Here is a 14,531-nt window from a genome sequence, read left to right as displayed (position 1 = left end):
GTCCTTCATACTGGCAGTATGATTTTTGTTGTTGCGTGAAAGGAACACCGATAGTAAAGTCCAAGCACATGATTTTATTGTTGAACTGCTGCAGCCTTTAGAAAGATTTCTCGGTAGGAAAGTTGCTGGTAAAAAAATTTACTCGCTTATTGTACTCGGCAGATAAAAAGCCCGAGGAGTCTGCTGTGATTCTTGCACGCAAAGGAACAGCAGGATTAACACTTGCCTCAGCTCTTTGAAAGACAGCTCAGGCTATTTGAAATAAGCATTAAGGTAGCATCTGTCGAAAGAAGTTAACTTCCAATCCCCTGACAAAAGTTGCGCGATGAGTTTGTTACCTAGCTGACAAAATAATCATTAATTGCTCCCCTTATCTTTGTTTTGCACTTAGAGTGGGTGAATTACTCTGTCAGAGCTGCCTGGCCCACCTGGGTAGACATTTGCATCCTGTGAATCCATGAGAAGTCTACTGCAAATATGAATGTGCTTTATGATCGTCATGACTTCATACAACCATCCGCTGATTGTTAATTATTATTTGTGATAGCATGGAGGAGAAACCTGACTGAGGGAAATGATGGCTCTGTGTGCTTCAGACCAATAATTAATGGTTGAAAGTGTCATATTATCAAACTCCACTGAATTCATTGAGAACTGCAGAGCATTCAAAAGTATACAGTAAGCCGCTGCCATACTTCAGAATTAGATTTTCAGCGTTGTTTCTAGAGTTGATTCTTGGTGTGATTGCCGGCATGCAAACCAGAGACTCTCATGTCTTCTCTCTCAGGCTATCAGATACCTTTTTGCTGTCTAACAACTAGTTGCACCTGCCTTCCAAAAAAATGATCATGCGTCTTCTTTCCATATAACTTTTCAAGTCATATTTGTTCATTTGGAAAAAAATCTTTGGCCAAGGTCTGAATGCTCAGTATCTGTATTTAAGCAGTTTTTCCAAATAATTCCTAAAAGCTCAGGTGTTCTTCAGAACCTCCCGAGTAGATTTTTTTTCCCCTTAGCGTAATGCTGCGTGCTGAACCTGTTCATACATTTATACCAAAGGTATCACTGCAAGGATGCCCTCGTTAGCTGTGGCTTCAGTGCTGATGCATACAGCTTATTTACTTACAACAATACAGAAATCCATAAGAAATATCAAGCAAATTTTACTTCCACTTCAGGACCTACAGCAGCATCAAATGCTGCTTTAAATAAAAAAGCATAAAAACACAGTATGATTAAGTCCAATCCTGTCTGTAATGTAGAGTAATCCTGCTTGACAAGAGAGCAGATATTATAGTATGTTATGTTTGTGTTTTCTTTGCATAGGTATTCTTTTCCTTGCATCCATCTGCAGTCCCCATTTTATTTATGGAATTAATTATTTGATTTCATGGTATGCAACAGCAACAGCAGAGAAATACTAGGTGGCATCGTAGTTAATTTTTTGCATGGGAAACAGAATAACATCCACACTATTAACTGCTGAAACTTCCTCCCTGCTCTTCCCAATAAAAAGCAAATGAAGTGAAAACCCAATCTCTTTCAACTCCTTAAACCCAGGGAGTACTCCCTATGGCTTGAAAAGGGTGAAAACTTCAGACAGCGTGAATTTATTTAGGGACTTCTCTGTCAGTTTAACATGGATTAATACCGAAGGCCATCAGAACAGCAGAGATCTGTGGAGGTATAAAACCTGTAAAACAGATTAAAAAAAAATTCAGGAAAACTGCATAGCTACTGGAACTGAATAGTGGGAATACAACTGAAAACTTTTGTCATGAAATCTGAACGTTTATGTTTCAGGTTTTAGCAGTCTACTGCCACATCTGCAGCTACTAGGCAGTCATTAGCAAGTGATAAAGAATATACAAATTAGCTGCTGGGATTGAACCAAAATAGAAACATCTGCGTTCTTGAATTGCCTGTATCTTTACAAAATTTTATGCTGTCTTTTTTTCCTACCCTAATACCCAAAATGTATTTAATGTCACAAAGTGTGATGCTTTAGAGCTCACACAGGAGAAGAGATAGCCAGCAAATGAAGATACATGTACTTTTTAATTACACCAGTAATGCTGAGTCCCAGCAAGCTTTTGGCAGGAAGGAGCTGAGTTTGGTACTGTGGGTGGATTCTGCTTCATTTAAGGGAGACCGTTTAAAGTTGCTATAGGTTTGATTATCACGGGATCGTGGCCATAATTTATTCTGCACGTCAGCTGTCATAATATTAGATTCCAATTTATTTAAAATAAGACAGAGAACCTCCTATCTTTTAATACAAGCCATAAAAACCAGCACGATGTGGAAGAATGCAGCCAGTCTTAAAAATTTATTTCATATTTGTTTTCATTTTGATTAGTGCCTTTCATAATTTAATTGCAAGACATTAAAATGTAAATTGCCGTGATAGAAGTACGCTTATGAGTAAGTGTTTTATGATAACTAATTGACAGAGGATTGTTTTATTCATGCATATTCTGTACATTAATGACCATTTGCATTCGTCAGATCAGAAGTTATCAAGCTACAGAAACTTTACAGTCCTGCATTTGTGAAGCATAAGTGCGGCATATACTCAGATGAACATAAAATTCTCTGTCAGATTTGTTTTACTGTAATGCGGTCAGTTGAAAAAAACGTGCCACTTTCTAAACCCTTGTTTTAGGTGTTTTTCTTTTAATGTGCTTATGGTACAGATTCCATTCTGTAGTTTAGTCTGGGTTTTTAACTGACCAAGATTTGATTTTGATTGCATTAGAGAAGATGATAGTGTTTATTCTTAGGGAGGTAACTGGGCCTGTTGTTCCTACAAGGGTGCAGGTTTTCCATCACTGGGATTTCCCTGTGCTGAGTCAGCTCTATGGGAGGAAGCAGCGGGAGTTCCCAAGCGGAGAACAGAGATCAGCGCACGCTTGGCAGTCGTCGTTAGATGGTGGCCTCTGGTAGCCTCAGGTGGGATGAAGGAGGTGGGCATCTCTTTGGTAGTGAACAGAAGCCTACGGAGGAGGGAACCAGCGCAGATAAGTGGAACAGCTACCACAGTCTTCCACCTGGCAGCTATCCGTGTAACTCACCACTCGTGTTTGGCAGGAGAGACAGAGAAACAGCTACGCACATGCTAAAAGCAGGAGAAGGCTATACATCTACTCCAAGTTATTGTCGTCTTCTTCTGTAAGTTATTTTAATCTGAGTGGATTAACTTTTATATGAAATATTAACTTTTATATCTATAATGGGGTCAGCTATCTGTCTTCAAATAGTATGGGATTTACAGTTCAATTTTTCCCGCTCCTTGGTCAAACACTTTTTGAAACCCACTGAAACCAGGAGGCAGACCTGGTGGTTTTGAATAGACTTTGGATGGGCTGCGTGATCCATGCTCTTTGCAGATGTATAGAAAAGATATGTATATGGTGATAAAAGAGAAATATTTTTCCATGTTCCCTGGAGCACGATTATTTGGAGCTGTTGCAAAACACTAATGTTCCCTTCCCAGCCTTTGAATCAGTCTGGTGTTTAATTAGCAACAATGACAACAAGAAAAAAAACAACACCCAAATTATGTAGCAGGGGTTGGTTTCTGGATAGTGTCTTCTACTTTTTCCACTGATTAACAATTTGAGCTTGTTTCTTCTGTTTAAACGGGTCCTGAATCAGACCCTTCTAAAGTTCACAGCCATGAAATAACCTTATAATGCTTCATGATCATTTTTAACTTGCACAGGAGGGAGTAAGCGCTGCATTCTCTGTGCAGGCCTGCCAAGTGTCATATATCTAGCATGATACTTTCCCATCTGGCACTCCAGTCATTCATTGCCGCAGGTTGGCTTAGAGCTCATGAATTTGGATGTGCTGTAGGAAGAGGGCAGGCGTTTGCCTGCAGTTCCGCCTGTTAGGACAAGGTTGGGAGAGAACAGCTGAACAAGAAAGCAGAAGAGCAGCTGTACAAATGGAGGTCCACTGTCACCTCCGCTGCCACCCCTTTTCTAACAAATTGAGCCAAGCCACCCCCTGCAGTTACCAAGCGCCTCCTGTTTATTCCACCCTTCTCACCAGGACCTCCACTGTGATCTGGTCTTTGCCTTAAGTGGTCTACAGCACCCACTGGGATCCCTCAAAGTGCTTACTCTCTGCTTTCCTTTTCATCCAGCATCTCTGGTGGCTCAAGGGGGGCTGCAGCTCTCAGAAGTCTCCAATCTCTCCGTTAGTGGGAGTATTACATACTTACCTTCCAATTCACGTTCTGCAACCCCACCTCACTGCTCTTGAAAGCCTGTCCCAACCTGATCCGCCAAGTGTTGTTCTGCTTCATGACCCACTTCTACTGTTGTGCTCAGGCCAAGGGGATTTCACTTTAAAGCAAATATACCTGGTTATGTGCAAGGTGTTTGCTATTGTAACGTTCAGTCATTAAATAAATTCTGGAACATAACACACCCGCCAAAACAAACAGCACACGGTCTGGCAACCATGACTATGCCCGTTCCGTACCCGCTGCTGGGTCTATGGCTCAGGCTAGTTGAACAAGTCCACTGCGCTCCGAGGGGGCTGGAGGGAAGCAGAGCCTGGCACTAGGTTCTTTATTATATATGTTTTCCTTTAGCTGCAGCGCCCCACATGTCACTGGCTGCTGGCACGTTAGCCACGATGGTTCTGTGGAGCTTCAAAGTCCCTTTTAGCGTAATGTCCTATAGTAACCAGGGCTGCGTGCTCCTCCTCTGTGGGCCGTTGCGTGTATGCATGTACCCCTAGTAGCTTCTGAACCTGTTGGCCAACTTCAAGAAGCCTGCCTAGTTGCTGTTGTGGAGAGGAGAAGTTTCAGGAGTGTCTTGAGAATCGATAGGCAGCTGGAGAAGTCCTGAAGCACGAGTCAGCTGTAGGACTCACAGCTGGGGGACACAAGGCTTCTTTGGTTTGCTGCTTGTGGAACTGCTTGATCTAACTTCAGCACTTCTCAAGGAAGAACTGTATTCCAGATGCCAGGAAAGATGATTAAAGAGGACTCTGAAATGCTTGCTTTGAACTCTTCAGAAATTACGAGTAGGATCTGGTGAGAGGGTCAAGTGAATAGTTAGTGACTTGAGTTCAGATGACTGAAGCACTCTGTACCCCTGTCAGTAGGAGATGCTGAGGCCAGGTGCATGGCTGAGCACTTACTCCTTTTTACAGTCCCATTCCAGTTATGCAGGGTCTGAAGCCCAGAATCACCTACCTGTTTCTGATGTGATTATATTAAACTTAGAGCACTTGCTGAGCACTGTTTCTGCCAAGGGCTCTTGCATGCAATTTTGCTCTGTTTCACCATACCCCTTGATTCCCAGGTGAGTTTTCTCTCCACCAGGCTCCATTCCAGGGACTGGGAAGCATGCTTGACCCTTCCCAGGGAAATCTTCATGGTTTTTTTCTGGAATGATTTATCAAGAGAAAGGGAATGAAGAGGAGCATGACTGTGCACCTCAGCATTAGGATGTGCAGCTCAGAGAGACCTGGATTCCCATCTCTTCTTCCAGGACTGCTTCTGTCTTCTTATCCAATGAGTATGTACATGGTCATTTAAATGGATAAAATACAGAGGCAGTGCTGGAAGCAAAGACCGGTCCCCAGAACATCCTTTCCCAAGGGACAGATTTATTAGATAGTTATTAGACAAGAGGTGGGCCATTTCCATCAAAGTCCCTTTTACACAGCAAAGAGCAAAAGCCAGAAAGTTGGTTTTGTGTTGCATCATGTAGAAATGTATTGACTGCATAACGAAGAAGGCTCCCTGAAACTCCCAACAGATGCTTTTGGTTGTGTATAGAGAAGTCATACTTAGATGGAGAAGGGTCCTTTAGACAAAACCGTAATGCACTTCGGACTGCCGGCAGCCCTGAGGAATCAGCTGGGTACTTTGCAGATCACGAAAAATGCCTCAGCACTTTTTGCTGCTGTGTCCTGCGTTGGAGCCAAGCTCACTTGCTGATAAAGATTTTCCCATGGCGCAAGACAGCCTAAGGGATGATCTCAGCTTTTTTCATCACCTAGAGATGGTGATGAAAAAGCAAAAGCACAAAAATGTCTTTAAGTGATTCAAAGCCCATTTTCACTGGACTTTATCTTGCATCCTCCCACTTGTGCCGAGTGGGACAGAGCCGGGTGAGTTTCTTTTCAATCCCCCTAATTGTTGCAATATCTTCTTGGAGTCTCCTACTTAAAGCTGGAGAGGTCTTGAAGAAAAAGAAATGCAAAAATGGCGACTGGCTGCCTTTACCCCGTATGTAGCTCTGGTATCTGGGTTACTCTGTTTTGCTGTGACACTGTCGATTTATATCCAGTTTTGTTTCCTGTCCACACTCACCAGCACCGTCGTATCTCCCGGGCTGTGCAGTGGTCTGGAAGCACAGATGTACACACAGGCCAGAAGTTGTCAACATTCCTGTTTTTTAACTGGGACAGCTAGGATAAAGGCTTAGGGTGGATGAGTTTCCTTGACCAGCAAGAGCTGTAGACATGGAGAATTGCGTTCCCTCGTGCTGCAACTTCAAATAGAAGCAGCTGCAGGTCTTTCTCTGGCTCGGTTTCAGCTCCAAAACCAGGGTGGAGAGTGTCCTCCCCACCTCCTGCCTGGAGAAAGGGGATTTTCACGGTCCCAAGCGCTGTGCCAGCGAGCTGGCCGGCACTCCCAGGAGAGCAACTCTGCACCGGGCTGGCTCGCTCCCCAGCACAAAGCTGTCGGCTCCCCATTCCTCAGGGACTTAGTGGCTTAAGCACGAGCAGTGAGACTTCAGCCTCTAAATCTCCGCAGCGCGTAGCCCTGGCGCTTTGCGGCATAGACCGTGTCCGCAGCTGAACACGGTGTTTCGCTTGTTGGGCTCACTGGAGGTGATGGCACCGAAAATCGCCTTCTCCGGGGAAACCCTCAACACCCTCCAGTGGTGCCCCAAACTCTGCTTCTTCCCGTGTCTTAACAGTGCCGTCCTCGTTTTGCTAAGCCGAAGCATATACCTAACATAAGCCTGTACCCCTCCAGATCGAATCCACCTAAAGCAAGGAGAGCTTCACATTTTTTGCAAAATTGAGGTCTCAGTATCCTAAATGTATCTTTCAAATGCAACTGCAGGATCTGCATAATTGAAACTTTTGCTCTAATCTCATTACCTCCCCCAGGCAGTTCCTGGCAAATGGAGATTTTAAGTGAAGGTCTGTAGTAAACATAACTAAAAAGAGGCATCTGTAATGTTTTTGCAATGTGTTCAAAGCAGCTTGGCTGCCGAGCACAGAAAACTCATTTCCCTTTCACCTGAAATGCCATTATGTTTATTAAATTAAGAGTGGCATTAATCCTAGTACATATACAAATCTTTTTGTGATTTTGCATTTGGCATAACTAAAAGATCTCACTAAATATTTCTCTATACCTCTAAATAATATTGCCCATCATGTAATACTTGGTTCAGATTTTCCTCAGTGACTTTGTATCAGAGCTGAAAAAGAGCTATCACAGCAACTAAAGTAACAGTCCTTTGTATTAAATTTAAATTTAACATATGGCTTCTGTCCCAGAATTTTCCACATCCATATTAGAATCAGATGGTAGTGTAAGATGAAAAGATTTCCTGGATGGGTTTTATTCTTATTCTTATTAAAGGACTGATAACAGGCTGAAGGCAAGATACTTGTTCCAGTAAAAAAATCTGCCTAATATCAAAGGCTGGATGGACAAGCTGACATGTATTATTGTTAGGCCTCCCTGCTTGATCACATTTCAGTATCATAAAATCATTCTGCTAGTGAACATGAAGCATAAAAATTCCAGTGTGAGAGCAAAAAGCCCAGGCTGGCAGGTAGTGCTCCTTTGGGCACACTGCTTTATGCTTAGTAGCTGACTATAAGCCAGTGGGGTTTAATATCAAAAAGTAGTGTTGGCCACAGCACAGAGTAGCTGTATTTATTTTAAATTTTAGTTATTCTCAAATATTTGCATTCATGCAAGGCACTCCCTCATCCTGACTTACCTGTGGAGCTGGTATCACGTGTGATGTGACAGCATCGGGCAGCCCCACCAGTACTGCTCAGCCTTCTTCGGGAGCCCTGCAACCTCTGCCCTGTCCCCGAACCAGCCACTTGCCCCAGGTTCCTTTGGCAATCTGGAGACAGAAAGATCAAAGGGACCTAAACACTCTTCAGAAAGCAATTTTCCCTTTACTCAAAGCAGCTTTGTATAGTACTTAGGTATGATTGGGCTTAAATTGTACAAGCGTTTGCAGGCTCTGGGTATTCTATGCAAAAACAATTACTTTTGATAAAATGAAGGAGTGGTGCTTTCTAGTGTTGCTGTTCTGCTGTAGTGGAGACTGCGAGCATGATATTGGAGCTATAAATTAGATTTTGCAAAGCGGCTCTTCTGTAGGGAGCCTGCTGCTTCAGACTGACAGGCTATAATTAGCATTTTCTTGGGGATATTTTTGCTCTGTTTTGACGCAGTATCTTCAGCAACAAAAGTAGAGCAGCAATTGCAGGCTGCATTGATCCTTCATTTCAGCTTGTGATCGCGAAGGGTATCAAAGAGCAAATACGTTTTATAGATATCTTACGCTGCTTTTCTAAATGCACCTTTTTAAAGCAACTGGTATGTGGTTTAAATTTACAGGCAGAGAATCGTTTCACCAGCACTGGGTGTTTACGGCATCAATGTCAACATCTGAGCTTATACCCAGCGCTCCTTTTATAGTCAAGGGAGAGAAATGTGCACATTTAGAGGAGCAATTAATCTGATTATTTTAGACATCTTCTTTCCAGTGACATGGATTGTATTCTAGAAGAGCCTATTTCTCTCCTTAGTGATAATTAATCCTGGTATAATTAGTTCAGTATGGGCTATCTGTAGTTAGATGAGATGGATCCCATACAGCTTATTTCTGAATAGCACTGTATTCTCACTCTGCTACTAACACTGTTTGTATTAATGCTTTTCTTTTTAAATGATCAGATTACCATAGGGAATACATGAAGAGATCACTTGTGTTTTTAAGAAATACTTGATTCAGTCCCTAAGAGATTTTTACCGCTGATAATTACAGCTAACTTAATGCTTCCTCTGTGTCACGGTTTAACACCAGCCAGCAGCTCAGCACCACGCAGCTGCTTGCTCACTCCCCTCTAGCCAGTGGGATGGGGGAGAGAATTGGAAAAAAAAGTAAAACTCATGGGTTGAGATAAAGGCAGCTTAATAGGACAGAAAAGAAAAAAAAATAATAATAGTAACGATAATAATAACAGAATTAGAATATACAAAACAAGTGATGCACAATGCAATTGCTCACCACTTGCTGACTGATGCCCAGTTAGCTCCCGAGCAGCGATTACCCCCCAGGCCACGTCCCCCCAGTTTATATACTGGGCATGACATGACATGGTATGGAATACCCTTTTGACCACTTTGGGTCAGCTGTCCTGGCTGTGTCCCCTCCCAACTCCTTGTACCCCTCCAGCCTTCTTGCTGGCTGGGCAGGAGAAGCTGAAAAATCCTTGACTTGGTCTAAACACTGCTCAGCCAAAACTGAACACATCAGTGTGTTATCAACATTCTTCTCACACTGAACCCAAGACACTACACTATACCAACTACTAGAAAGAAAATTAACTCTATCCCAGCTGAAACCAGGACACTGTGAAAGCTGTTTTGGTAGCTGTATTGATCCTGTCCTCTGCGAGTCAGGTACCAGTTTGATGCTAATCGTCTCCTCGGATGAAGAGTGTGTTCTGGGGCATTTTGGGTACGTGCGCAATACTAAGGGAGATAGGGCAGAAATATCTGAGAGAATATGGGATTTCCTTGCCCTCTCCTGAAAACAGCTTCAAGGAAGCCAGATGAATGGGGCTTTAGCACATACATGCCTGTTTTCAGGAGCGTTACTACAACTGGGGTGAGGGATAAGGAAGCATAATTTGTATTGGGGAAGTGTTGATGCCCTGTTCGTTTGGGTTCACCTGAACAATGCTTATGGATTCATTCAAATAGAAGAAAAACCCCCAAAGCTGGTCTCCTCCAGATGAGTTTGACATCTATAACAGGGCACAGAGAGTAAGTAGCATCTCAGGAGACAGAAGAACTTCCTGTGAACAGACCCTAGCAAAAAAATAGAGTACCTAATAAATAAGGAACCAAAATTATTTCTGAAGTGTATAAACAGAGGCAAAGAATAGGAGTAATAAGGCATTATTGGTCCCATATTTGTCACCTGTCACTATACCATACTGGTGCAAGCAGGTTGATTTTCAGAAGGTGATGGCTGCTGGGAACGTGTTCCTTGAAAGCCTTTCCTGTTCACCACCCCAAAATCTATTACTTTTGGAAGTCTTGGCTTTGGAGTAGAATTCTGATATCTGGATTATTGACACCTAAAACCTCAAGGCTCCCTAGTATGCTCCACTGAGCATTAGTTTTCCCTTAATTAATCTTCTGGTCGATTATGTAATTAATTTTTCTGGGTGAGTATGTATTCTGTTTCTTTAATTAATTAATTCTTTCACCTCAGCTTTGCTTATTCCCTCCTTTGTCAAGGACTTACATTAATGTTTGCAGCATTGCCTAGTGACCCATGTATGCATTTTCTTTTTCTTTTTCTTGGTTTTTTTACAGCTATAACTGAAATTGCACCGTGTATTTTGAAGACTTCACCAACAGATCAGCAGCTGAACAAGCTTGCGAGGAGACTGGGACCCGAATGGGAGCATATAGTTCTGTGCTTGGGTTTGTCCCATACTGACATCTATCGATGTAAAGTCAATCACCCTCACAACCTGCAGTCACAGATCGTAGCTGCGTTTGTCCTGTGGAGACAACGTTTGGGGAAAAAAGCAACAATCCAAAGTCTGCAAGCCGGTCTGATGGCAGAAGAAGTGGATTCTTCTGTGATACAGTACATGCTTGAATGAAGCCTTGCTATTGATTGGGAGCTTTCAAGTACTTCTTTAAATTAAATAAAGAGGATTCATGAAAACGTATGTTGAAGAGCTGATGCCTCAAACTGGAAAAAAATGGGGTTGGGAACTGTGGTTTTATTAAGCTTAAGCATTCCAGTTTTCTGTGGCATCTTGTGACTTGTAATTCTTTTCATGCCAGATTAATTTTTAGCAGGCATTAAAAACTGGATCACTCTTTCCTGTTCGCTTTTGTACTATTCCAGTGGGGATATAGGGTGACACTTAAAGTCCTTGCAAGCAGGCGGCCCTGCAGTGAGTTCAGCAAGGTTTCTGGTTTCATTGCGGCAGCAACACTTGGTTTAACCTATTTTCTGGACTATGTAGGAGCCTTTTTTACTGCTGTTCCACGCTAGTTCCCTGATACCCCAGCAAGAAATGAGAATAATCACTGTTACTAATTTAACAATTTTACAGCAGTTATTGCAGGTGGCTAATTTCACATTTATATAAGTTTTAGCACATACAGTTTCTTGCTAGGATAGATGACTGCCACCTTAGTCTGCCTTTGAAACCAGCTGTAAGTGGAAGTAACGGGAACCTAGTGTGCCTGTGAGGATTTCTCCCACTACTATTTAATGGGTGTAGGTTTCTGTAAGGAGTCAGGCACCGTGTGTGTGTGCCATCTCTTAGCATAGCACGGGTGGGGAGTTCTCAGGGAAGACACGCAGTAGAAAAGTGACCAGAAGACAGGCAGGAACAGGCAAACAGAGCAAGAAAGGACCTAAAAAATGAGACAACTTTAAGTTGTCCGTGTTTGTCTCCGCTAACAAACTGGGAGACAACCTGGTGCCCGCTGAGTCTTTGTACTGTGCTCTGGATCCAGGCAATCTTGTTTCGCAGAAGTTTTACTCTTCGGTCAAGTGTCCATAGGCACCCTTCTCTGACCACCGCATGCCCAACAGGGTACTGAAGTTTGTGGGTCCTTTCTGGTCAAGGTGAACCCCCCACTGCTCTCCTTCCAGCTTGTGCCATCCACCAGGCTCATTTACTTTCTACACTTCTACACGGCTGCTTCAGCGCTCCTGTCCCCAGTTCTTTGCCAGCTATAATTGTACCACCAGTGATGATTAGATTTTATCCAGAAGAACAGTAAAGCTTGGGCTTTTCTCCTCCTTCCCTCCTGACAAGATTTTTTTCCTGCTGGAAGAAACCGCTGAGGTTTTTGCTGGCCGGGTGAGTGGGGATCAGTCCACAGGGTATGTATCCAAAGGCGATGGAAGTGACCAGCTGCTCTCTGAGACCTGATTATAAGAGGCAGAATATGTTTTAATTCTCCCTGAGCAGTTTGCAGTAAATGAGGAACAAAGTTTGCATGCAGGGTTTCCAGGTCTATTTATGAGCAAGTTATGGTAGACTCTTTCATCTACAGAGTCATTGCCAAGTAACTTCCCGTCCTACAAGATCTGCCCCATATAATTTAACAGCTTAACAGCCTTGTCAGAAGTCTTTATTGGGGCAAGAATGAACTTTACTACCTTTTTTTTTTTTTTTTTTTTAATTCTTCCTATACCTAGGTTTTGGAAGACATTTGGGAAATTAGGAAAAACAGATTTTAAGGAAATCCTGTCTGCCTTGTTTTCCAGGAGCATGGAAGAGGAAAACATATCCTGGCAGGATCAGCTCCTGCAGGTCCCAAATCAATCTGGTGGTATTTTGGTTTTAATCTTCTGTATACAGTTCTGACCTTCAGTAAATCATGATCCTGTTATACCTCACTCAGATCTTAACTAATCATATCCTATTATGGCTACTTACAGAGTTTAAGTCTATCAACAAATCCCAAATAAACAATGTAAATCAATTTAGGCCTTGGGATTTATTTATTTTTCTCTTTCATGATGCTTTAATGCCAGCATATTCTTTTTTTGGTTGAAAACCATCCTAGAGCAGGTGTACAGGCATTTGGCGAATTCCTATGAGCGCAGCCCAACGTAGGGAGTGTGATGAGGACTCTGAAGCAATTCTGCCAGTGAGATGGGCAGGAGCGTGGTCTGCGTGTTAGGGAAGAGGGGCGAAGCAGTGCCCTCGGCAGCAGTTTGGAGGAAGAAAAGCTGGAGATGGGCAACAGGACAAACTACTGAAAACATGATTTAGAGAAAGAAGCTGGCTCCCAGTGACATAAATGCAAGTACCTTATCTTGTTCTGAGCCAGCATGGACCAAGTCTTAAAACAGACTGGTTTTCAAGGGAGTCATCCCCAGTTAACCCAGCATGAGTGCCGTGCTCTGGGAAGGCAACCGGTCCGGGCAGTAAAGCAGTGTAACGGACACACTCACGGGGCCCTGGTACCTTCTTCTTTGGGTGAACTTTGCATTTCATGTTCTTAATTTGTAAGACCAATGTCAGGTTATCCATAACTAATCTATTCAGAATCGGTTAAGAAACGGTTAAGAAAACAGCCTGGAGTAGGTATGAAGTGTCACACCAAAGAAGCCTTCCTTACAAGTCAGGTATCCCTCTGTGTATCTATTATGGGCCACTGGAAACCTGATGGGTGGGTATCATGTCAGGTAATTTCTCCATTTGGATTGGTCTTTAGGTGGGCTAAATTCAGCCTCCCAGCAGTAGTACTGAAATTACAGGAGCCATGGCTAGACAAGGAATTTAAAACCTGGCCTCTCGTATTGTAGAACAAAGCACTTGATTTGTAATTTATAGTTACTTTTACATTCCCAGGCCCTAAATTAATGCTGTAATACTTGAGTTGCAAATATTGAAGGGAGAGGTTTACTTATTTTATGAGATTGTTTCCATTGCTGTTATTTTTAAATTCATGGAAATGTTCCTATTAGACTCTTCAGTTTTATTAAAGCTTGTTTTTGCACCACACAAATGCAGAGACACATTTAACTTGACAGTAGTATTCCTCTAACCCAGTGGATTTTTCCATCCCCTGAAAAATATTTTTCTTCTGTATGTAATGCTTTATTTTGCACAAGGATGCAATTAAGACAATTTAATTCTTCAGACGTATAGCAAAGCCTCTTATTCTCTTTTAGGAGAACCAATAGGTCTTAAAACTTTTATTCTTCTCTGGCTAATTTGTGAGCAAATGTTATGTATTTAAATCTCACTCGTAGACAAGCCTGCGACTTGAGTATTGTTCAGGAGGGAGGTGACTCGGTGAGAGAATTTCCCCATCTCTCCCTTGCGCCACCAGTTTGGGTGACGACGGCGGGGGGCTTGCGCAGGGGCTCCTGTCCTCCCTGCCCGCTGTGACCCCCAGGACGGGGGCACGGCTGACGGCCGGGGACAGCCCCCGGCAAGGACTCGTCCCTCTTCCACTGCTCATCGCTTGCGTTGAGGTGCGGGACCGCTCCGGGATTTGGGCTATTGCCGGGGCTCAGGGGCATGGGTTAGCCAGCAGCAACTGCTCTCCGATGGGTTTGGGTTTCTTCACCGACATGGAAAAAGCCTTTCTAGTGAAAAGGGTATTATTGCTATCTATTTATTTGCGGCAGTGTTTGGGAGCCCTGAGAGGGGAAAGCATAAAGGTGGGCCCTGGGGACCTTCCGCTGAAGTGGATGGCTTAACTTCTGTCCTTGGAAAAAGTAGTCATTGATTTT

The 14,531-nt window shown here is 43.1% G+C and overlaps 1 protein-coding gene across 1 annotated transcript in view; it reads left to right on the top strand.

Moving 5' to 3' along the window:
* CRADD (CARD and death domain containing adaptor protein) overlaps nucleotides 1-11,142 on the top strand; it is a 77,678-nt gene extending 66,536 nt beyond the window's left edge. Inside the window, exon 3 of the mRNA XM_075057931.1 lies at nucleotides 10,622-11,142. Coding sequence (XP_074914032.1) covers nucleotides 10,622-10,917 — 296 coding nt within the window. The 3' untranslated portion in view covers nucleotides 10,918-11,142. The remainder of the gene's footprint in view (nucleotides 1-10,621) is intronic.
* The last annotated feature ends 3,389 nt before the right edge of the window (nucleotides 11,143-14,531 follow it).

The sequence above is a fragment of the Buteo buteo genome, chromosome 26 (genome assembly GCF_964188355.1).
Source record: "Buteo buteo chromosome 26, bButBut1.hap1.1, whole genome shotgun sequence".
NCBI classification, from domain to species: domain Eukaryota; kingdom Metazoa; phylum Chordata; class Aves; order Accipitriformes; family Accipitridae; genus Buteo; species Buteo buteo.
The sequence above is the reverse complement of the archived record's forward strand: the minus strand, read 5'-3'. Positions and strand labels throughout refer to the sequence as shown.